The sequence below is a fragment of the Phaethon aethereus genome, assembly GCF_964289735.1.
Source record: "Phaethon aethereus genome assembly, chromosome: Z".
Taxonomy (NCBI): domain Eukaryota; kingdom Metazoa; phylum Chordata; class Aves; order Phaethontiformes; family Phaethontidae; genus Phaethon; species Phaethon aethereus.
The window spans coordinates 4,523,206-4,549,178 of record NC_138577.1 but is presented as its reverse complement, the minus strand read 5'-3'; the positions used below and the strand labels follow the sequence as shown (position 1 = coordinate 4,549,178).

The following is a 25,973-nucleotide window of genomic DNA, read 5'->3' as shown; positions in this document are numbered from 1 at the left end:
AAATCTCAGCACTGCCTGCCACTGTTTCATGGCAAGATAAATTTTGCTCTTCTCAGAGCTACAGTAGGATCAAATCCTTCTTCTCCCCTGAGAAGCCTGCCTCTGCTGCCTGAGGCTTTTTTTTTTTAACCACAGATTCCACGGGTGCGGGGGGGAGAATACACCAACACCCAGCTGTGAAAGCCCTGGGGAGTCCATGCTGAATAACCTCCACCCAAATCTCAACAGCTTAAGCACATCTTTTTCTCAGCTTCACTTTACGAATCCTACAGATCAACTCTTCAAGGATATGCAACACGAAGAGACAGGACCTGTGTGAAGCATTTCTAAATTCATTATGCCTTAGTTTTATTTCAAAGTAATCCATGAATCTAGACAACCTAAGCTTACCTGTACACACTTCCCCGTCCAACTGTTTCTTATCTCTGAAGAGTTCGGAGCATGTGACGATTAGCCCTGGGGAAGTCTGCAATTCCCTGGTCCAGAGTACGGCTCTACAGCTCGACCTGTCTTTACTCCAGCTTCCTTGTAAACGCTTGAGGCTCCAGCCCCCCATCTTGTCACTCCTTGACCAAAGGTGACCAGCCACCTAGACAACTCCTCTCAAAGATTAAATAAGAACCGAGGGACCCGTCCACCCAAAGATGAACTTTTGATGAAAGTGATGAAAAATTATGAAGCGACTGCTGCCAACCTAAGTTTAATGATCTTCTATACTTCGTGCCACAACAGTTGTTCTTGGAATTTTACTTCAAAAATGAAAAGACTTTAAAGCAAAGACAGGTTTTAAAATCAAATGGAATTTGCAGCCTCAGGTACACACAGTGCATAAGCTCAACTAATTCATGAGGCATACATACATTTTTTACAGGACCTTACCACAGCTTTAGACGAGCAGATAGCTAGATGCTGTTAACACAGAAAAATTAAGAGTGACAGAAGCTTTGTTTCAACTTTCACTGTTGCAGATTGGAAGAAAAAAAAAACCCAGCTGGGCTGTGGCATATATGTCCATTACCACTTTGGATCCCATTCCAAAAGGAACAGAACAAGCAACGGGGCTTTACTGAGCCCATTCTGACTGGAGTTTCTACATGGGGGAAAAGGATCAAGAACATCGAGGTCTGCCATCTTTACATATCCATTATTTGCCATTCATTTTTCTTCTGCCAACTAACTAGATTTAATCCTGATTACAGTTAATGAAACAACAGCTAATGTAACATCAAAGACTGTTCTCAGCTTTGAAGCCTTGATTCTAGTTTTTGTAGCTGTGACAATCTAGTACTAGAAGCTTACTCTACAAACGGTGCTTTCCCAAGAGAAGAAACAGCAATCTTAAGAGAAATTTTTATAGAAGAGATATGGAAAAGAGGACCAACAGGACTGAAATTTATTTTTAAACAGGCTCCTTTAATACAGTTTATGATGGTTATTTACAAGCCAAGCTTAAGGGGTCAGGAAAACACACATTTCTTTAATACTTTCTTAATAGTAATAAATCTGCAGACCAGCTGCAATTTAATTCCCTGAGCAGGTCCTTCTAGAAGCACTTTCTAATACAGCTGGCACATTACTTGCAATATATGTAATTCTTCTAACAAAGACAGTACCTCACTGACTCTTCAGAGCTAATATTGAAGCTTCAGTGTCCCCAAAACTAGGTTATAGTCAAACTTCCTTTGGTAAAAGGAACACTGCTTCATACTCAAGTAAAACACTGTGGGTGGAGTATAGTGAAATCCTGTATTTCACAATATTTTAACTCAAAAGCCAGCTGCAGTAAAATTTCAGTTTGCAATGCTAAAAAAAGCTGTAACCACAATGAAGTATGACAAGTTTGAAAGTTAAAACAAAACACTTACAGCTCACTGTGCCAACAATCTAGAGCTGTAGATGATTATCAAACCCCCAAACTTCACACCCTCCCACTTTAACATAAGAACTCAAGTTGGACACACGAAAATAAAAAGCTTAGTGAAGTACGGTAGTTGTGATTTCTAGTTTTTACTGTGTAAATTAGTTTACAGCTATTATTCCTAAACACCTGACTACTTTGATAGCACCCAAGAACCTTTTAAGGCAGATATTCATACTTACTTTATGCATTTAAATCTGGCACCACAGCCTCTACCAGAGAGCAATTCAGAGCCCCAGATACAGCCTTTACCTCTCCCTGCTGATTATAGAGGGAGTCTGAAGCTAAACTATTTACGCTGGTTGCCTGCAGTCAGTCCCAAGGAGGTTAAGTTCCGATTAAACACAACATCCTGAGTAAGAACAAAAAACCACCACAGCTCTCACCATGTGTGTAACAGCACCTGGAAGCCAAAGGAATCTGTGCAAGATGCTGAAGTAACAGCAGAGAATTCCTGTTGCAGACAGCTCACCCAGCTAGATAGGAAACACGGGCAAAAGAAGGGGGAAATGCACAGAGGTGCATTCTCACAGTTTAAAGGTGCAAGATCCAAGCATTTGACATTGTTCTCAAAGCCCTGGTGCTGGAAGAACTCCTACATGAAACTGGGTTTTTTCTTTGGAGAGGGGAGGGTTCTGAAATGTCAGCTCAGTGCATCCAAGCTGCAAAAAGGCAACTCAAAAATAATTCTTAGGCTTTTTACATCAACTACCTGATTTTTTAATTACTTGGCTTGGGCAGTACTATGAAAATCAAGCTCAGAGCTAGTGACAAGAGAGATCAGAACCCAGGCCCACGGAATCCCAGCCCAAACTTAAGGCTACAGTTGCATACACAGTCTTTCCAGCTTCACAATGCAGATAAGCAGCTGGCTACTCATACTTAAAAAGCCTCCAGTTCATTAATCTCTGCTTGGTAAATATTTTATTTTAAGAAAACAGCCTCACTGAAAAAAAAAAAATCACTTTTCATTTGTACTTTGGACATCAGTACTTTGACTGGCAGAAAGGAAGAGGGATGAAGTCACATTCTGTACGTACCACAGGCATTCCGCATTAAGATGCTTGAGCAGGCACTGGTCAGATTTTGAGGAAGAGCAGAACAGCAGTGGGATAAGTCAGAAAGGCACTGGATTAAGAAATAGGAGTAGGTTAAAGTTACTCAAGAACTGCCAAAGGCATTTAAATGAAACGCAGGCAAGCAAACATTTCAAATGCAGATAAGCTCCCTTGTTCCACTAAGCTGTGGCTGAAACAGTAATGGCAGGAGAGATTATTTTAGCAGTAGTAACAGAAGTCAAAAAAAGTGACTTCTACACAGACTGAGATGGCCTTGCACACAGGCAGCACCACAGGTCCACAGATAATGTCCGCAGTGTTCTTGTACGCTACTTGGAAGTGCGCACCAAAAAAATAAGGGCACAGTCAAGGTTATTACAATGTTCAAGGCAAAGCAAGTAGTATCACCATAACTGAAAGAACACATACAGAAATCCAGAGTAAGGAGACTACAGAATTAGGTCACCCAAGTGATTCAGGCTGCAACCTGCTCATAAATGCCATGCCATCTTTCACCCAGACAAGTCGCTCTTATCTGTTTCACAGGTGAAAGTAAACATCTGAGCTAGTAGGATGTAATTGGATTAGTGACAGAAAAAAGCAACTGCTTTAATAAACTTGATTTGGAGTAGAAGTCTGTATCATTAAACACACACACTGATCCAGAACCTCCACAACAGCTGTATAAGAAGTGATTTTAATGTCTAAACTATACCTTTCAAGCCACAACATGCAGGACACTTGCGTCATTTATTTGGGTTGGTTAGAATGATTCCTAACCTTCAACAGAAAATATATGCAGCAATTAATAAAAAAAAATCCAACCATCATGAGAATTAAAACTTTTATTAGTGTATTCACATATTAGGCAAATGCAACACGCATGAAGCTTATTTCTTAGGTTCACAAGTTCTACCAATACATTAGTCTACTGGTAAAACTAGCACAAACTGTTAACTGCTTTGCCAATTTTTTAAAGGTGTCTGGCCCACGTTTTCAAGGCTTGATTTTTGGTATTGCTTCTATGCCCTAGTCATTATGGCATAAAAAAATCCATCACTATCATCAATTCAGTCAACTGATTAAAAGCTGTAACACTGGCCACATTTTTGTTCTCAAAGCTAAGTTATCACTAGCTGTACTTACAAAGTACAATACTAGTGTAATGGATGAAACAATGGGAAAAACAGACAAAGGCAATCCTGCTACTGCCACAATAACAAAAGAATGACAGACAGCTAGATCACAAGATTGTTAGTAAGATGTATATTTTTCAAGTCAGAATAACCCTTCTATACAGTTTCCCAACCCTTCCCCAACCCAGATTTATTTGTAGAATATATTTCAGAATATTTTTAATATGGTGCAGCTGTAGTGTCCAAGGGTTCACAATAACATGCACTGTCACGAAGAACCTAGAAGTCCTCCTTCGCTGGTCATACCTCAGCAACCACTATCCTAGAGGTTTTGCAGAAGCAACTACTTTTAATAACAAGGCCCATTATGACATAATGAATGCGTATGATCTGGTATGTAAGTAAGCTATACAAAGCCACTCGGATCAGAAATTTAAATTCTGTTACTGAAATATGTTAAGAAGCTGCATCTATTTAAAACCTATACGAAAGAGTCTAGTTTACCCTGGGAAAGGATTTTTCAAGGTATTTGGCTCCAAAAACTAAAACACATGATTTTTAGTGACATCTGTTTAATGAAAAACTACAGATGTAAGGGGTAAGCCAATAACCTTGTGTACTTAATCCAGTATCCAATGCTATGGTAAATTCTCATCCCATGAGAAAAAACCCACTGATTTCAATGATCCAAGGTACAAAAAAGTCCCAAATTACATCAGTGCCAGCAATGCTGCTTGCTGGCAAAAGATATATCAACTCAGATGGGTAGGGAAAAGTAGACTCCTAGTGTGATGGATACTCGGAATTTATAATATGAATTCATTTTAGGCCCCATTAAGCATATAAAGTGTCTTAAGATTTCACAGATGAATCTCAAGACATTTCTTTCCCTTCCAATGGAGGGATTTTCTTTTTCTTTAAGAAGGCAGCAAAAAGTTAAGCTTTTCTACAAGGAAAGTTCACTTTTTATGTTTAGGACAACTCGAAAACCTGCTTATATAAAAAAATATAAAAGAATAAAGGAGTAGAGTCTTGGAATTTTATGAGAGATTTGCCCCAATCAAAAAACCAAACAACTATTTATGGGAAATAAAATGTAGAACAGCACAATACTGTGATATTTGAGATCATGATACATTACCTGTACATATACTTAGCTATTCATGTTATTGATAAACCATTAGGACACTCAATTATATACCCAATAAAAACACCATTAAGAGTCTTTAGAACTGTCCCTTCTTCTTTCTGAAGAAGGCATTTCTATACACTAAATTTTCATCTAGTATCAGAGTATAGGAAACAGAATCCACAAGGTGCTTTAATTGATGAGACCTCAAGTGCTGTTTTTCTTTTTTTTTTTTTTTTAAAAACCTTTTTGGATAGTAAACAGTTCATGGGGACCACACACAAATACTATGACAGACGAGCTGTTATATTAAGTCTGTTGATTGGACTCGCTATTTAGCCCACTGGTAACGGAGGAAGGAGTTTTACGACATGCTGGAGCAGCGTACTGAAGGGGAGCCCATCTGAGTCAATACTTTGTCCAACCATTGTAGAGGTCCGTTCAGATGAAGTTCAATCCAGCAAGGAGTGCTTGTTACTGTTTGACGCCTAGAAAATAACGAGTAATAGCAAAGTCAGAAAGCAGCTTCGGCTGCCATGAAGTTTTCCATCATATGATCAAATGTGTTTCCACCCATATGAACTACACAGAAAGACAAAAATCTGCAACCATTACCATTAACTGCTACTCACCTTTTTTCAGACAGTCTCTGGAAAAAAAAGAAGCAACAAAAACCCCCAAACACCCCCATATCTGTAAAACACACCAATAATTCATGCTTGTCCATAACACATCAAGAATATTCTGCTCTGGAGAATAAAATAAGAACTGCAGCATTTGTTTCAAGTGCCACACCAAAAGCCTTACTTCTAAAAAGAAATTCAAAACTGAAGATTGTCCAACCAATGTGGTGTTCACATCATGGATAGCTGTGTGCAGCTGTATCTCAACCCTCAGAGAGTCTGCATGCATAACTGCGTTTGAATTTTGTAGACAACTACTGAGAAATACGGGATAGAAACTCTTAGCTCTGCACAGTCAGCGTGGCCGAACAGCACAATACTATTGCAATCATAAGGTCTGGCTTTTTGGAGCAATTTACCAGATAAATGTACAAAGAAAATGCTAGATGTTGTCAAAAACACAACGTCAAAACACAGCGTGTGGTTATACTGAGCTAACTGATGCTATCTCAAAGGAACACCAAACTTTGTATCTGATTTCCTGTTATCTTACACTTCTACATGTGTTTTGTACTGTAACATCCTCACACAAGCAATTTCAGTAAAAGTTGTGTTTCCCTTGTCTTCTATATAAACTTGCCTATGAATTTTTCACAATAGAAGCCCTTAATTAAACACCATATTGAAGTCCTCAGTAAAGCTGAAGAACTGACAGCCATAAAAGCTTCCTTTACTCTCCCATACATCCCTGTTTCGGAGACCTGTTAGGCAAAAATCTTCCTTCTCATCTCCAAAGTAAAGAAATCAGTATTGGACATACTCTGCCTGAAAAATCCTGTTATTTCACTGTACCCACTCCAGGCATGGGAGTTTTCCCAAACTAGACTGGCAAGACTGCTGCTGCTAAGCCAGTTTTTCCTAGTAATTCTAGCTATCCCAAAGTCAAAGCAAGGAGGCATTAAGATTCAAAGGCAGCAGATTAGTCAGACACAAACCCAGCCCCTTCATTTTTACTGTCGGCACTGCAACCCTTCACTTTAAGGCAATCTGTTTATATAAACAGAGGAACTGAAAAGGCAGAAAGATTAAGCCAGTGAGAGGATGGATTTCAAAAGTTGTCTGTGGTTTCACATTTTCTAGGAGGAGAAAGTGGCTGGGGTCTGTGCTCTCTCAGCACTCAAAAAAAAAAAAGTTGTTATCTTAGCCCCGAATGACTATGCCAAAACAAAGTGATCCAATAAAAGAACTACCTAAACCACAGGAAATATAATTCCACTTAGTCTCAAATCCTCTCCCAAAGAAGGAAGTTCATTATTCCACTGCTGTCAACTCCTCTACAATGTGTTCCACAACACACTTCCTCAAAATTTTATAACTGGTTCTATTCAACAGCCCTGGCTTTGCACTACACTGGCAAAAGTTGATAGTGACAGTCACTTAGAAGCTGTCTCAAAGCTAAAACTCAGTCCCTTCTACCCATGGATTTCCAGTTCATGTATCACTAAGTCTCTCTGCTGTAATTACCTCTACTTAACTTTCTTCAGAAGATGATCCTAGCCCTGGATAGTTCCCATGTTAACGTGAACAACTGATTGCTGCTCTGAAGTTCTATCACCATCCTCAATCCAAACCTACATGCATTGAGCTAAAATCTATAAGCTGTTTTGTCTACCAGGCTTATAAAATCTACCACCCTGCCATATCTGCACATTTATGCATGCAGGCCTAATATGTAAGTAATGCTCTGGCTCTGCCAAAGCCTGTGGTATGAGAAATGTTTTTGACATAATAATGAAGGATAGAGGTTTTTAACAAGAATGATGGATTTTTACAGTGCTTCCTGGTCTATTTTGACAATTCAGACTTTTTAACAAGAATGATGGATTTTTACAGTGCTTCTGGTCTATTTTGACAATTCAGACTACACCCATTTTAAATTCAAGGTTGTGCTTGCAGGAGCAACCTCTTCTTGCTTTAATCACAACTGCAGCATAACTTAAAATTTTGTGCATCAGTAATTTATTAGCATCACCTTAAACAGAGATGCAAAGAAACTAGTTCAGCACTACATCAGTAATCAGTTTCTGTGCTGTTCTGGCAGTGTTTCCACTGGAGCTTTTTCAATCCTATCATCTCTGAAGGGTTTATCGACTACTAACAACCAACATTCTCCCTCCTTAGGAATAACTTTACCAAAAGCCTCCCCACTGTTTTAACCCAGCACTTACACTCCATTCACTTCAAGTTGTCTCCGTATAATCTGACTGATTAAGCCTTTCCTCTGTTCTGATTTGAATGTTGTATTTAATTATGCATAAGCGTACACATACTCCTTTTGAGCCAAATCCAACAGTTCTTTAAACTTGAGCCAGATTCTTTCTTGTGTACCTCTTGCTAACAAAGAGGTACCAATTTAATCCATTACTCAAATTTCTCATTTCATCTAATTAGGCTTTTACAAAATTGGCTTCATTTAGCTGAGAAGCCTGCCCCAAGTACTGACGCTGCTATTTACATGTATGTACACACACACACACTAGCAGATAAAAGAATCAAAACCCCAGGATTCACAGTGGAACCCACACACCATTATTCAACTTCAGAAATTACATGGATTTAAAAAAAAATCACTATGTACTGCAATAAGTTATTGAGATGTCAGACTTGTATTCAGTGGACAATTTCTAGAGAGGTTTAAGGGATTTGTTTAAAACCACATCTCTAGCTCTCCAAAATAATGAAAACTTTAATACTGTTCAGTTAGAAGTCAATTCCTTCTCCTCCCAAATTCCCATACTACATTAAAAACAGGCACTGTCCTCAACTATAGCTCTTAGTTTGTAATAGAGAATACAATTGGAATCTATTCAAAAGCAACTATCTTTCCACTCAAAAACCTGTTTTTAGCAGTTTTACTACATAAACACAGTTATCTTACTCCTGCAAAGTTTTTTTCCACTACAAGTTCCAAAATAATTGCCATCCCTTAAATGTGTGTTCTCCAGCTGTTTTACTCTGCAGAATGCACTCCAAGGGACTCCAACTTTTTCTATCGGGTACTATCAGCTGCATCCCGCACCACAACCTAACGAACTCATTATACTCCACATAGAACAGGACAGAGACCAAAATGACTGTACATCTAACAAACAGCAAATAATCTCATAGCACATCTTCTAGATGTCATCAGTGATTTCACCATAACAAGCAAGCAAGCAGGATTGAGCGAGGAAACGGAACTTTGATGACATTCCTTGCCCAACAGCTGACCTCAGTGCAACACTAAAATCAGTTTACTGGTCTTCATGACTTAGGGCCTCTATAACTGAGGGAGAGAAAAAGGAACACACAGGTCCAACTTGCAGACAGCATATCTACAATAGCAGTAAGATGCCTGTATGTATGGCTTTCAAAGCAGAGAGAAACAGTGTATTAGTGAAAGAAGAAAAATTAACAACTCTAAATTTTAAAGCAAAAGTTTTTTTTTCTTACCTGTATTCAGCTCCCCATCCTTTAACAAAACTCATTCTTATGGTACACATTCTAGTAAGCTGATAAACTGCTTCAAAACCCTGATTCACAGATTGAGCCAGAAGAGCAGCAAATTCTTGGTTATTAAAGATTTTTAGGTTGCACCCTATAAAGAAAAGAAGTCAAAAGGGTACAATCAATGAATACTTGTGCTTGCTACACAGAAGCCTGAAACTTTGAAGAAACTATCCAAAGGAAAGCAAATGTCATCCAGTGAATACGTTCGCTGGATATTTTTACATGAGACCTTTGGTAGGCTACTAACCTGGTGGAATTTTGCACACAGTTGCAGGATGCCAGCCATATCTTTGATTACAGTTGGGGCTCTGAACAAAAATCGCGCTATCGCTTAGGCACTCGGCAAAAACTTCTCCACCAATGTAATAGAGACGTACTCCCCTTCCTGTAGCAAAATTCAAAGGAACTCTAGTTATGGTATGACCCAAGCAGATTAACAAACAAGGGAGTATTTTGTTTCAGAGAAGGCCAAGGTTTTTCTTTACAACAGACACAGAAATCCATTATGTACAGGACCTCGCTGCTGGTCTGACAGCTGTAGCAAGAGCAGAACACAATTAAATTGCATTTTTCTCCCATGAACACACAATATTTGAAGGAGAAGCAGAATAATTTTTGGTCAAGAGTGAGACAGAATTTTCTAGCCATGTAATGGCTTGTAACCAAATCCAAGTTAGGAAGCAGTGTCCATTACCAAGTAACTTTTGCACTTAAAGAAATACCAAAATTGAAATAAAAAGATTAGAGTCAACAGAATTAAAAATTGTGCTAATGATAAAAGCGTTGTATGTGAAGTAGCATGGGCCAGCCACTATGGAAAAAAAGGAAGAAACAAGTATATCACTTCAACACTCTCTGCTTACATGCGCCCATACTATTTCACAACCCACTGCATACCCCTTCTCTGCACTACTTGGACAAAAACAACAGGACTTCACTTAGACCTATTACAAAAAATACCCATAAGAAATCCTATCGTTCACTTTTAAATTGTGATCTTGTTCTCTCTGAGTGGAAAAAAGTCTGTATGGGTTATTTCTAGCACAAGAGAAGTAATGTACAATTGATCTCCCAAAGAAAACTATTTATAATTAACAGGTCCTTTAAAGGTGATAATTTTTAACAAAAAGGGGAAGAGAGACTATTTTTCAAACAAAGTGTGAGCTGCTTTATAAAAAACATGAGAGCTCCTTACATTTTTGCTTCTCCTCATCATTGACCATTTTTATCAGTCAGCACAGGCATAGCCTGGGTTTCTGCACATCTAAAATTTTATTAGACAAGCATTTGGATTTGGCATAGAGGGAGGTTCTACTTAAGATGTTGAACTTTTTTACTAAAAGTAAAAACAGAAAAATCTTGCAAATGTTGCTAACAAAAAGAATCCAGAAAAAAGGAGAAAAAAACCCAGTAGTTTATGGAAGAACTTAAAGCCAAGGTGCTGCACTGTGGAAAACAATATTCTTTACCAATGATTACAAAGAATATCTTGATCATGTCAAAACAGCGTGTTATCTCAATGCCAGCTTTTCCCATTTCAGAAAATAATTCACGAAGTACTACCAATGTCCAGTGTGCATTTTATAAATTAGAATAAACTAAGCAACATGTTAATATTTTGTAATTAACACTTAAGTTTCAATTATAAGCAACTCTGAATATAACAGGCTATCCAAGGCAGAGTGGTCCAACGAGGAACCTGAGAGCCAAAACCCTGCCCCTCGGGATGCTTTGGTGCATCACCTTTTTCCAGAAGGCAGAGAACAGCCATGTGAACAACACAGATCCCACACAGTTGAGTGGCTTCCTCCCGTGCCGCACTCAGCCCGACAGCTGTGACTGCTGCTGCCACCGACTTAGTGACTATTGATTAAGGAGAGGCAGCTCCTTTCACCTCCAGCCATCACTACATCTCTTCCCTATTGCATCTGGCTGTGGTAGCAGAAGCTGCTACATTTCTCTCTGATTTCAGAAGTGGTGACCTATGTGTCTTCCCACTCTGTCCTTAGCAAGAGACACCAAACTCTCCTTGGCAAGCTGCGAGACAATTTCAATGGCTGGCTGCACAAGGGTGAAAGGATCCCAACACACAGATCTGCCCATCCTATCTGGATCATTCCAGACAATTTAATGGCTAAAATGAAATTGAAGAGTTTAAAAGATTAGAGATTTCTACCTATGTGTCGCCTTGTCATTTCCACTGTAGCATTTCTGTTTACATTGGAAAGCAGACCTAGACAAAATCGTTCTGAATTTGATGGATCTGTAAAGCCATCTACGGTCAGGGAAGGCTGTGATGCATGGAAGGTTTCTCCCACTCGTTGATTCAATTCATAATATGCTATTGAACACCAAAACGCAGGCTCCGAGTAAGTGACTGGTTGCAAGTCTAGAAAAAAAATTAAAAAACAAGCTTAACACTGAATTTGAAGCTGGAAAGAAATCTATCTGCCCTGGTATTCGTCTCTTCCAGAAATGACAGCAGTAGTATCTTCAAACTACTCAAATTATGTTCTGTTTGCTGTCATTTTTACCTACCCCAGTAAACAGAATGGAATTCACACGAGGGAAGGAGGAGAGGAAGAAGGGGTGATCTAATCTGACCACAGTTCATGGAGTTCGGTACTTGCATTTTGCTCGGCAAAACGATGAAGTTAATGTTACTGCAAGTGCCAGATGCTGAGATATTTCTGTTGCCTTTCTATAACTTGCAAACATTTTGGCAATGTTAAAGAAAAGATTAAACTATCAAACACTGAACCACACAAAGGGGAAAAATATTAATAGGAAAATGATGTTCCCTTGTATTACACTTTATCTTATAGTGTCTCTTTATTTAAAGGCAGCTCTAAGCTCCTTTTACGCTCCCCTACTAGAGCTCAGTATCTTCCCTGTGCATCTTCAGCTTTTCCTGCGCCGCTTCCCCTTTTTACCTACCCTAGTTACTTACTCAGTGTTCTGAACAGCATTTTCCTGTCACTTCCCATCACCATTCCTTAAGCAAACCCAAGGGAATCTGATCTTCCCAGAGGCATTTATACAGACACACAGCAGTGGCACCTGATCAAAGCAGATGGGCAACTAACACAGGAGCAACAATTGTGTTGTGGTCACAGGTGAAACAGTACATGAGAAGAGCAGCAGAACACACATACAAGGGAGACAGCAAGTCTGGGCAGCACTATGGATAGACTAACATCCTTTAAACTATTTGTTTTATAAATGTTGTTCCTGCACAGACAACCATATTATTCTCTCTCTTTGCTAGAAGCTCAACTGTTACAGAAATAGCGTAATTAACAAGTTATTAACCCAGCTCTATTATGTTTATCATCAGGAAGCCTACCCAATAGTCTCCTCCTCTTACTTTTTAAAAGGACATTTTCAGTGTAATTATATATATATATAAAGAAGATTCATCACACACAGAGAAACAATTAGAAGTATTTCCAGCTTACCCAGGCTATGATTAACTGGGGAGAGAGTACTAGGAGACAGCTCTGCTGGAGATCCTGTTGAAGCAATACAGATTGTTTCAGAGCAAATGATTCTCATTATTTCAGATGGGTAGGTATGACCATTATCTAGATATAGTTTTACATTAAAATTCTTTGGAATACGAATCCTCAAAAATCCTACAACCAGTTTTCCAGCATGTCACATGCTTATTCTAAATTAAGATTACATTTAATTTTCCAGACTCCTGGGAACCTACCCCTCCTCGTAAAGACTCAATTAACATCTTAGTCTTGTATTTGGCAGAGCTCTCCCTTCATGTACTCTCTGTGAACATAACTATTTATGCATTTCTCCAGTGAGAAGGTAGTGACTTCTTCCCAAATTCAGTGGAAAAAAGCTAAGAAAAAGAGGATGAGACAATCAAGATATTACCTCTCTATTCTCAAAGGAGAGGGATTATCTCTAGAAAAGAACAAGCTGGATTTCCTCATTTGAGGAAATTATTCTTTCCTGGAAGGAGGAAGGAAAAAACTCAGAAAAACATGAACTCTCCCAACACAATTTGTGCACTAATAGGCAAAATACAGAGACACTTTGCACAGAAACATTCCTACAAGGACTGCTAATGTCAGGCTTTTTAAATTAAGGTACCTAGAAACCTTCTCACAGAAAGGCACAAATGCTTAATGTTCCTACTACTCTTCCAGTAGAGCCTTGCATACAAGAATTAATTCGAAACATGGCAGAAGTGATAAGGCTGCCAGATTTAAGAGACAGGTTCTCAAAACTCAGCAATTCTATAATTTGGTTAGGCCAACAGACATTTTGCTTCAATGAACCTGTTTCCAGAAGGTAAAGTTAGGGGTAGGTTGAAACCAGTCAGCTATTAAAATCTATTTTAAGGCTTTCTGATGAAGACTTAATTACCTGTATGCTTTTGTTATGAAACAAATGAAATATACTTAATAGGGCACAGAATGTTTTAAAAGTATTCCCCTAGCAAACAATTATTTTGTTCACAAAAGACTGAAAGTGATATTTTAAACAGAAAACACCAGGCTGTACAGAGGGCTACTGCCATCATCATTCGGGCTGAATTCATGCTGCTATGCAGACGGATCGTGACTAGTAATGCCAAATTTTGAAAGTAGTGAAAAATAAACCTTACCTGTATCCATGCTTTGGTTCAACTGTTGGTCACTTGTTTCTCCATCTTCACTGATATAGCCCGGAGGTGGTGTTTCTGTCAAAAGAAAAAATCCACTTATTGGTTCAATGACTGGGGAAATCTCTAAGTTTCAGCATTTGGGGTTTTTTTGTCTTCAGGTCTTCATGAGCTCCACAATATACCTGAACATTGAATTAGAATTTCATTTCGCTGTCCCTTTTTCCTTCCAGTAGGACTTCAAACCCGTTACCTGCCTTATTGTCCATGTAAAATGTAACATCTCTTGCATGACAGTCAATTGCTCAAATATGTTATATAATTAACCGATAATCTTTGTTTGTTCCACTTAAGATACTTTCACTACAATGAGTAACAACTTTGCAATTGGGATCAACAGCGTTCACATTTAGTAGCATTACAAATGAAAAAAAACCCATCTGGTGACTTCGGCAAAAAATAGTGAGCTGCCTTTATGTAATATAACCATCAGATCAGATACCCTCCCACACCTTATAGAAGTTGCTAGATTTAAAGGTTATTTTTCAGTTCAGTTCCCAAATTCATTTTTCTTCAGTACCCAACAGTTGATTTCACTCATTAATAACTATATTATCTAAATAGTTGCGTTGAACAAGCTCTATTATTACTTCCAAGCTCTATTAAAACGATCTTCTATTCTTTTAACTAGCTTTCTTTAAAGATGGGAGTTTCACAGACCAAAGTAAACTCAGTAACAAGTTTGAAGCATTCTGATACTAGAAACTGTGTCTAATTCCACAGAAATATCTTCAAAACCCAGGAGAGTATGGTTGTTCCCTTTCTCCATTCAAAATGTACTTTGTAATCCAGATAATGAGTTAACCAACTGCCTTTCAGGAAATAATTTTCTTTGAACTGGGCAAATGTCTTTTCCTATATATTAAAGGCAAAACCTGTGTTTCTTTAGTGAAAGTGTTTGAAGCTAACTATCTCTACAATCGCCTTAGAATTGTCTCTGAGACATCTGAGAGATTAAACACATTTAATTACATTATTACCGAACAGCAGAAATGTAAAGATAAAGCCTTTTTCTTAAGAATTAAAATCAAATTACATCAAATACCATGTCTGAGATTTACAGCAATATAGGAAGATCAGAACGAAGCCAGTGAGAGGAAACTAGATTAAGGCAGTTGATTAAATAAAAATGAACCGAAAGAATTATATCTGGTTCATTCTGTAAAACTAGTGCGCTAAGTATATAGGTGACAAAATTTGAGTGAGAATTTAAAAGGAAGATTAAGGGAAACCTTTACTAGCAAGAAGTATGATGACAAAAATCATGCTTGTTTTGAACATTTTTATAGAATCCATTGTGATAAAGTGGACTCCACCCATCTCCACCTCATTCGTTATAGTTAAGCCCACAGCCATGGTAAAAGGTCAATAACCATTTCCAATCCAGCCCACGCCTCCTGCTTCCAGTTGCTAATCTAGGCTCTTTGGCACAGATTATTTTCCATACGTAGTCTCTGTCTGAACAGAGAAGATTTCCTCCACCTAGTACTATTAATACGGTTTTAGGGTCAGAGGCTGAGCACCACCACAGCTGGAAATAAATGCTCAAGCGCGGCATTAAAAAATTCATAGCAGAGCTTGAATTCTGCCAGAAGCTTGGACAATGCAGCTCAGAGCATCCATAACCTGAAAGGGAACAGGCAGCCCCACAAAGGCCATCCTGCACCTTCACAATCACCATCTTCCCAGCTGTAGGTGAGACCAACCTCCCTGTAGACCAAGTACTGAGACAGTATTGTGGTGCAAAACTAGCATGGCTGTTAGTCTGGCCTACCGCTAAAGAAAACTGTTCTCTGAAGCAGGCCGTCAAGACACACAAGACTTATCAGAACCTAGCTGAGTATTCAAGATTAAATTAGCAAGGTCAAATGAAGTAAGATGCCACGATATGAATACAACATGAGAGTGTCAGTGACAAAGAGGAGGAGGGAAGGTCTGGTTAGCTGCATAACCATTTGAAGACCACGTGAATACCTGCAATCACCTAGAAAAGACTTCCTGCACATAACTACCTAGTTGCTTTAGCTCATTTCCATAAGAGTAGATTTTCAAATGGTGGCTTTCCAGTAAGTTGTTTGTAAATGCTATCAAAAGCCCTCTGATTGAGTCGAAAACATATATATAAGAAAGCAACACTAACTTCTAGCACCTTAAATTGCTCTTTAAAGATCTGCTGTCCCTAGGTGGCAATGAACACGGCATGAATTAAACAGATGAGATCAAACAGGTTGAAATTTTTTTGGTGCCATTTCAATACTTCTATACATTTAAAAACACAGACAACATCCTGTTTAAGACATATAGATACAATTTGTATATCGCACATATTTGAGTTTCAAGGCAGTCATTCTTCAAGAGTCCAGGTCTGAATTTTCAGCTTGCTCGCAGTTGTATTGAACGTTTTTGAGAAAACTTGAGCTTTGCTTGGTTTTAAACTCAAGGCAACTTCCTGAAGAGACAGGAAACAGGAAGTTGGGGCAGGAAACAAAGGTCACCGATTTTATGTCTCAGTAAGGGTCCAGGCTTTCGGGTGCACTGTAACAGATTAGTCTCAGTATTTTTTTTGGGGTGGGGAAGAGGCAAAGAGTGGGGGGCGGAATTCTTTAAGAGTTCAATATTGTTACATTGTTCTTTCATACTAAAAAGACAAAACTGTATGCACACAATAGTAACAAATACACAAAGCAGACCCTGATCGATTGTGAACCACAGATCAAAACAGTTTTTAAGTCACTGTTTTGCAACTTAAAGTTTCCTCCACACACTATACATGGTGAGACCGAGCAGCAGTTTACTATTCAATCTCCAATAAACAGCATTTGTCAAGCCCTATATATTTGTAAAACAGTATTGAAGCATAAGGTGAAGGCCTACTTTGTACTCATTGGCATTTTGAATCTTAAATAAGCTATTGAAACCAAGTAAGCGATTGTGAAACCACAGTAATGTGGTTTCACACAGGATTGTGTTCTGCAAACGACAGCGTTCCGGTATTTCCACCAGAATTAATACACAAAATCAACTAGATTTAATTTATTGGTGCATCTTTCAATTAATTTGATCACTTAGGAGGATGAATTTACCATCTTTGTTCCAGTGGCACAATGTTAAGTGTACTGTTTACAGTGGGAGTTGAGAAAATACCTGGTATGTAATTGCTCTGTGGTTCAATTCCAGCTGGAAAGTTAGTGTTTTCAGGAATGGAATGGGTATAGTCATCAAGAGGCGGGAGCTCCGTTAGAATCTCAGTGTGCCGTGGCACTAGTACGGGAGGCAACACTGGAAAAGCAAAATTCAAAGCATTAGTAAGACCCTCAAAATACACACTTCTGTGAGCTGAAAAGAAAAAATACAAATCATCTAACAATTTCTTAACATGTTTTGAAGATTTCTGACTCTCAGTACTGCTAACACTGCAATTGTACTGCCAGTTACTAGAAGAATCAGATTCCTGAGGTATCTCTTGAGTATGACTATTCCACCTTAGCAAAGGTAAGTCATCTCTATTCTACTTTTCAGTCCGGACTGTACTTAGCCAGCTGGAAACTGCTAGCAGTACTGGAAGTGTTTATCAGGGCTATTCAACACATTTGTAAAGGTTTTTCAGTAACTTTACTATTAAAAACTTCCAGGGGGTGGTATTCTCAAAAGCTGTATCAGAATCTTGTACTTCTGGCACGAGAAAGCATCATCTTTCTCTGTTTTTCATTGAAAACATTATGCAGAACAAATATGTACAGATGCTACTATAGAAAGTCAGAAGCAGTCTTCCTACCTGGTGTCTCCACTCTCTGGTAGTGGTAAGGGTTTACACATACTTCATCCTTTTTAAGATTAAAAGCATATTCACAGTTTTCAATTGCTTTAAGTTCATGGTGACTGTGAAGATCTGGCCAGCGCCACAAGCGACAGTAAATAACATGCGGTAATCCTTTACGATGAGATACCTGTAGACGGCCATCGAGAGATCTATATGGGAAAGATGTTGAGAAGTATTTACAGACTGCGTGCTGCCTCTTAATCACACAAGCAACAGTGTACACACATGGGATGGGTAGCATATTTATTCTCAGAATTCAGTGGACTGACACTGTTATTGACATTTATACTCTTGTTAAAGGCTTCAATTGTGATAAAAATGATGGTATCAAGCAGCTTTTGAGCTGCTCAAATTATTGCCAGTGAATTTAGAGTTCATTAAAAGCCACTTCACCTCCAACCAAGTATTGGGGATGATTGCTTCGTATACTTTTTCTTTTAAAATGCAGAAGACAGTTGTTAAAAAAAGAATAAATAAAAAAGTCACACACTTAATAGTCCCTTCTGCTGCTAAACCTCAAGGCTTTGCTGTGGCATGGATGCTTTATGGCTTTAAGCATAAGAATTCCCACAGGACTGCAAATAAGCCTATAAGCAGTCAGCTGCCCAAGCGATCCACATGGCAGTGTAACTGTAATGCAAAAAGCATGAATGCACATCTTGTAAGGGCTGTGCAGTTTATCTTCTTGACTTCATCTGCCTTGCTACCAGCTGAAAATGTTTTGCTAGTTTTAAGACAGACTGCATATGCTTACACAAATGCAGATGTTTATGATTGTTATGGGATGGGAGACAAACCTCAATACACAAATCAAGTAATGTGACATGAAAAAAATAAAGACCCTGTTTAGAATTTGCCCACCATTAACTGCTGAAAAATTTACAAACAATTCTTTAGTGGCTCCTATCTGAGCCAATTAGCAAGGTTTAACTGAAAGCTTGTGGCATACAAAGCAGTTTAAACACTTTGTAAGATTAGGCCTAAAGAATTAAGTATCCCAACTTCATTAATATAAATACCAAATCACATTAGAGCTTGCATTTAACAAGTCTTCCCATTCTTTCAACGGCACTGGCGTGAAAAAGGAATATTCCAGAATTAGAGTTTCATTGGTCAAAACATCAGCTGAGAACACTTGTATTTCTACACTGGCAAGCAAATATTTTAAAATGCTGTACCATGAGAGGCCTAGGAAGCATTTTAGTCTATTTTAAAGCTAAAGCATCCCATTACAGACCCTCCAAAGCCAATCCCTCCCACAAGATTTCTATGATGCGAGAGAGGGCAGAATATTCACCTGGTTTGTTCAGAGAAGCTGTAAAGGCCTGTTGTATCCCACTGATCTATCGTGTTTGGTGTACTCAGTCCCCAAATTTCAGAGCAAGTGCTGTGCATAAATTGAAAACAAAAACAAAAAATTGATATGAATATGGAACATGGTTATTCAAAACACCATGATGTCAAACATGGAAAAATGTACAGAATACTTCCTTTCACATAGAAGATAGAGCACTGTTAGACTTGCTTTTAAACTGGCATCTCATGCTATATTTTCTATATGAAGGAGGCTATCAAAATGGAACACGTGATTCAAGGTAAATGATAATGTTTTTAAAAGGTGAACAAGTTCTCTGGTTTTAAGTAGTCAGTACAGTTGTAATGTTCCTTAAAACAGGCAAAACTTCCTCAGCCTAGCTCTTAACAAAATCCAATTTTAAAGGATAGTTTCTGGGTTGGTATTTTTGTTTTTGTTTGTTTTTAAACATAAATTTCCCTAAGACTTCAAACAAAGGCCATGTGTATCTGAAACTGAACATCACAATCTGACTTTCATGTACCACCGCTTAAGCATTGATCTCATTCTCCATGCACATACTAATTTGCTGATTTTCCCAAAACACTAGAATTCAGACTCTGAAGGAAAGCACACTGTAGCTGCTACTTCTGTTCTCTGTATTCTTTGATTAAAAAACTAAATATTCTTTTCCACTGTATACAAAACATAGAATGTTTAACACAGTTTTACAGTATATTTAAGACTTAACTATACAATAACAAAACTTTTTTTGCTAAATCAAGCAGGAGGAAAGGAGAGACAACTAATTCTTTACCAAACTGGTTCAATTACAAGATCACGACAGTAAGGAAAAAGGAGCCTCCGGAGGTAGACACAAACTAAAAGCAGGCAAATTTAGGCAAAACAAGAAAACAGCATGGGCTTGTAAATGGGCAGCACATTTTCAGAATCATAAATCAAGCTCATCTCTATCACAGACTTTCTCTGTGACCACTGAAGATTGACAGCTTATTTTATCTCAGTAACACACAACTAGATTTCACACCTCAGAAATTAAGAGAATTTGGTTGATGAGCAACTTACAACTTCACTCCCCAATTACAAAGCCTCAAGTATGACTGGCTGCTACACTACCTTTAAAGTTAAGAGCCTCTGAAAAGTTGCAACAGAAAGAAAGGAATCCAAGTTCACCAAACTCCTGGTTTTAAATATAGGCGGCTTTGCTATTCAGATTTAAGCCACTAAACTTAGCTGATAAGCTCACAAGTTTGAATTGAGTGTTCAAGGGAAGAAAAGCAAAGCAGGTATTTTTATTTCTAGCCCCTACGCAGCGAAAAATTCATTAGTGTTAGGAAACGAGAGCAGACAGCACAGCACTGTCCTTAAAATCACTTTCAGGGCTGACAACCACCTCAATTCTACAGTGGCTTTAATAAAACCTAAGTGTGGGCTACTGATGAAGGGAACACATGGTTCTTGCCCCCTCTTGCCTGCCCCACACATCTCATTTCTAATGCCATCCCAGGGAGGCTGAAACGTCCATGCGCTTGAGCAGCAACCCAAACCAACTAACTGGCTATCTGACCATAGAACATGTGGCTGAAAATTAATGTTTTGAGAGTTACTCTTCAGCCAGATCAGTTCTATTCACTGTGGAGCTACACAAGCACTACAAAGGAGGATTGAAAGTGTCATTTTTGGCAGCAGCCCGCGTTTATCACAACTAAAAATGTTAAACACAATATGGCCTTTGACATTTTACTGATTATGGACACAAGTAAAATCTTGTACTAGATTACTTTTTGTCTAGTACAGAGCAGCAGCGAGCCACAGGTGAAGGCAAATTCTCCAACATATATCCAGCTCTTCAAAAGAGCCACCTGTCCTGAACAAGCTACATCCATCTCAGACACAGGCAGCATTGCAGCTCTCCAGAAACAGCATGGGCAGAAGAGGGGTACTGACCATTACTGCCTCAGCAGAGCCTAGAGCAACCGCTCTTTTTCATATTCCTCGGACACCTCCAGGACAGTGGGCTGCCAGAAGCTGCTTAAGGACTGAAATAGTTGCCCTGAAGACACACAGGCAGCCTGTGGGACACCAGGGAGCATCTCTGCGCTGTTCTGTGTCTTTAAATATACACCTCTGGTAAGGCAAATCATCACGCACATGAAATTAGAAGAACAATCAGCAGACACAAAGCCTGCTGCATATTAATTGACACAGCCAGCTCTGACAGCTTACTACCTTTGAGCAATGGATCCTTTACACAAAGCAGTGCTCCAAAGCTGATGCTGTCACACAGATTACATGTTCCCAAAATTGCGGGGTGCATCACTGCTGTAAGCATGACATACCACACGTTTGCTTCACAAAACTTTTAAGACAACATATGCAAAAATAAAATTTTGTAGCCCTTGACAGAGCACAATGAACAGGAACAGTATTTTATATTGCTAACCTCTTCTCTCTATAAATATTCAAACTATCAAAATTGACAGCATATTCCATAACCTATGAAAAGACAAACAGTATCCTGAACTGACTGTATGACAGAGTCACAGCTTGCAGTGAAACTCCGAACACTGTGGAAGGAGGGCAGGCCAGGAGGTACAGAAAAAGTGATCAGTCGGAGCGAAACTGCTCCAGTGTTCAGCAGCTTACATGATATGCTGTCTTCCAGGATGCACGTCTGCTTAGAGCTGGGATTGATCTCAATGGTTTACTGGCTCATCTATACTAGGACTACACTCCAACTCAAATAATCCACAATCAAACACCAAAGAGGCTGGTGTTTATTATCATGCAGGAAACCAGCCTGCATGATAATAAAGTCAGCTCAACACAGCTTTTACTGTTCACCAGGAGAAATATCTGAGGAAATAAAGTGGTCTCCCCACTTTCCTGTTCACATAAAAGACCCACTGCCTAAAAGATGCAAGGCTGTCCCCGCACCACTTCACCCAGACAGTAAATTAGGGCTCTTAATATTCACACACACGCACACCAAATCAGAATGAAATTCCTCGCAACCATAAAAAGCATACTTCATACACAGCACTTCCATGAAAGGCCACAGTATGTCCATTCATACGCAAGCAACAGCCTGACAGAGGGCACACACTCCTACTCATCCCAGAAAGATAGTGGCTGGAAAGAAAGTAACTGCATTCTGAAAGATGCTTAAACAACCACTAAATCCATCTAAGGGAGACAGGAGGCACAGACTTGTTAGTAGTACAGAATTACTGCCCCAAAATAAATAGGAGTCATTCTCTCCTAAACCTACCTTTCTGAAGCATCCCAAATCCCTTGTGATATGAAGAGTCCTTCTATGCCTTAGTCCACAAAGAATTTGGAAGAATCAAGGGCTAACATCTGTACTCATTAGTTAAGTCTTGTCTGGAAACATTCCCAGGCCTGGAACATGATCATGTATGCTAGAAAGAAGCTAGGACATTCCCCAGCACTGGGCCGTGCCAATTACTGCTGTCCCACACAATTCCCAGGTTTGGAGTCGGCACACCATTGGGACCACTCGCACTGGGCAGTTCAGATGCAGCCACCCTGCCCTGGTAGCTAAGAGTTTAAAAGTATGGAAGAGGCAGTCCTGAGCCAGTTGGCCACAGTGCCTGGGAACACTCCCAGGCACGTTCAATTTATTAGGAGGGAGGCAGCCAAGACATATCACCATTTCGCCTTTAGAAAGCAGACTGCCCTCAAACCAAAGTCTAGAAGCACACTTGGGCCTTCATGTTTTAACCAAACAAGAGGTTTTGGTTTTGAATTCACTGTATACTACAGCACTGGTAAACTATCAGTTTCCAAAATATAATTTGTCTCCTGCATCCAAGCTGTACTTAAGTCTTTCCTGTATAGACAGCACTTAAATATACTCCAAAACGCAAGCTTAAAGCTAATATACTTCCTTCCACCAGAGCGGACACTTTCATTCCAAGGAGCATTTTCATTGCTGTTCTCAAAACAATTTGGCTGTTGACAGAAACAAGGTCAACTATACAAAAGCTAATATTTTTATCTTTTCAACACTAACTTAGATTAGCAAGTCACTATGTTCTGTGGCCTCTAGCAATCCCAGAGCAAGCTTCCTTCAATACTAGATTGCTGCTTTTGCAGACCCCATGAAATAAGTGAATTATAAGGGACTTCAGGGATATAAAGCATCAAATTGTCTCAGTTTCCCAAGTGCTTTGAAGTTCTAACAAAAGAAAACTATTCCCTAGAGAAAGGAGAAATGCTCAAAGGATACTTGCAAGAAGTAACAACTACTCTTTTGAGACCTAGGGATTTTTAGGGAAAAGTCAAATTCTAGCAGACATCTGGTTAAGCTGCTACACACTAAGCCTAGGACAACTCGGTCCTGCAATTCCTATCTCAGGACTGGCCAGATGACTGATGTGGTGAAGAAAGAGTCAGACAAGTTACTGCTGGGTGGAACCAAATCTACCTCTGTCAGAGCCCTTCCCTAAGTGGAAAGGGTTGCAAGAGTCAGAGCCCTTCCCTAAGTGGAAAGGGTTGCAAGAGTTGCCGTTTCAACCTGACTTTTCATCTGCTTATAAGGAGCAGCATCTCAGATGATACTGTACAATTCTGGCAAGAAGAATCTTTAATGTGGCTATCAGCATGCAACAGCACACAGTATGCCTTCACTTCTTCCATTTCATCATTTCCTTTAACAGGAAAATCCGAGTTCCAAAAAAACCCTACTCTGGGCAAGAAATCACCTAAACAGCAAAGAGCTGTAGCAATGCTTCACAATTTTGAGACGAAGTGCCAAAATTGCCTTTCTTTAGCAAGGCAGAAAATACTGACACACGCAAGAAAAATGTGGACACAGGAAAAACCTAAATATCAACGATAACCAAAAAATATTTGCATTGCCTAGTCTACATGTCACAGATGATGTTCCCAATCAGCATCAACAGTGCAAACTACCTTAGTGGAATAATTGTATCTAAAATTCTACTACAAGACTGGACTCTCAAGGCCCAATTGAAATACACATGAATTATTATCTACCATGAAGAGTGAACATGGACAAACATGTGCCACACTCATAAATAAGCAATACAATTGCTTGCTTTAATATATTATATCCCTCTTGCAGGAATGAAAGTCCGTATCAAAATCCATAATAACCAGATATAAACTACATGGAATGAAACAGTCTAAAGTAACACACTATAGTCACATTCACAAGTCCAAAAATACAGATGGACATCATCAACTGCAACACATCGCTCACAAATGGAGTGCAAAAATTTGCAATACAATTAGGTGGCAAAGGACGCTGACCCACCTAGGTGACAAAAGGAACAGGATAAGGCTAAACAGGATAAGATGACCATCGCCAACCAACATATTAATGTTAGCCTGGGACAGTATGACCTCATCTTAGTGATTACAGAAAGCCATTTGCATCCTGGCTTGCACTAGCAGTAATTCTGAATTGGAAACTTCAGTAGTTGGAGATGCAGCCACACAGAACAATCCACAATCCTCTCACTGACGTCCAGATGCCAACTAAAGCAGCCACCTCAGGCTGGCACTCAACCTAGGCTGCTTCATTAGGTTCAGTTTCTCAGCACAGTTAAAAGTCAGATGTACCGATTTGCAGATCCAAGCAAGTATGTGCAAGTACTGTCCAAATAGTCATGACCACAGCATCAAACAAGCTGGTGCCTACACATGGCAGGGCCCTGCACACACTCCAGGACACCCCTGTACTTTCCCCAAGTACATTTGCAAAATAGAAGATAACAGCTAGGGATAAAGGTGGTAGGTCTCATCAATAATACTTGGTTTTAGAGAGATGCTCTTTTATTTGTGGTGCTAGTTGAAAGAACCCAAAGCCAGCAGTATTGAACAGTACCATATGCGCACCAAAACTGTCATACACATGCTTAGGCTGGTATCTGTATATTACAGGTTGCTGCTACTATGAATTTATTACCAGTTTTTACTGAAAGACAGAATGAACAAAACAACTATCCTACAACTAACACTATTTATAGTGTTGGCAATGCTGCCATACACTAGGTACTTCTTGTACCAAATGAAGTGCTTGCAACAAGTAGGACATCAGATGAAAGTAGGCAAAATGACTTCAAAGATAGTTATATATGAAGTACCAGAAATTCTATACTGAAGTTGTTAAATATTGTCACAATCTATACATAACTGCAATTCCACCTTCTTCTTCAAAGTCTTACGAAGTGGAATAGCTCTAAAAGAGCTAAAAGGCACAGAGTTCAGTTGACAGCCTCCTCTTCACCTGAAGTGGTAGCACTAGAAAGACAAAAAATAAAACCTGAAATGCAAATTGCATCACACTAGTCAAAGCCCATATTATACAGGAATCATTATAGGATGGTCTTGGACGTTTAACTTGCTTATTTGTGAAGTATCATGCTGAACCCCTAACATTTTTCCCGAATCTTTCATATATTTCAGAATCTATAGCCACTAACAAGGGCCGCAGCAACGCTCAAGAGGGCTGGAACCCCTCTGCTGGGAGGACAGACTGGGAGAGCTGGGGGGGTTCAGCCTGGAGAAGAGAAGGCTCCGGGGAGAACCTTACTGCAGCTGCCAGGGCTGAGAGGGGCTTAGGAGAAAGATGGGGACAGACTTTTTAGCAGGGCCTGTAGCGACAGGACAAGGGGTGATGGTTTTAAACTAAAAGAGGGCAGATTCAGACTAGATCTAAGGAAGGCATTTTTCATGCTGAGAGTGGTGGAA

The 25,973-nt window shown here is 39.3% G+C and overlaps 1 protein-coding gene across 2 annotated transcripts in view; it reads right to left on the bottom strand.

Annotated features, from left to right (window-relative positions):
• Positions 1-5,378: 5,378 nt before the first annotated feature.
• Positions 5,379-25,973, bottom strand: part of LOC309415642 (mothers against decapentaplegic homolog 2) — a gene marked incomplete at its 5' end in the record, with an annotated part of 39,050 nt that continues 18,455 nt past the window's right edge. The window contains 9 exons of one of the 2 annotated variants that reach the window (XM_082013234.1): positions 5,379-5,729; positions 9,357-9,501; positions 9,661-9,798; positions 11,590-11,802; positions 12,872-12,925; positions 14,041-14,115; positions 17,242-17,376; positions 17,873-18,066; positions 19,215-19,304. In XM_082013234.1, the coding sequence (XP_081869360.1) occupies positions 5,606-5,729; positions 9,357-9,501; positions 9,661-9,798; positions 11,590-11,802; positions 12,872-12,925; positions 14,041-14,115; positions 17,242-17,376; positions 17,873-18,066; positions 19,215-19,304 (1,168 nt within the window). In that variant the 3' untranslated portion in view covers positions 5,379-5,605. The remainder of the gene's footprint in view (positions 5,730-9,356; positions 9,502-9,660; positions 9,799-11,589; positions 11,803-12,871; positions 12,926-14,040; positions 14,116-17,241; positions 17,377-17,872; positions 18,067-19,214; positions 19,305-25,973) is intronic. The other variant, XM_082013235.1, reaches the window with a different exon arrangement.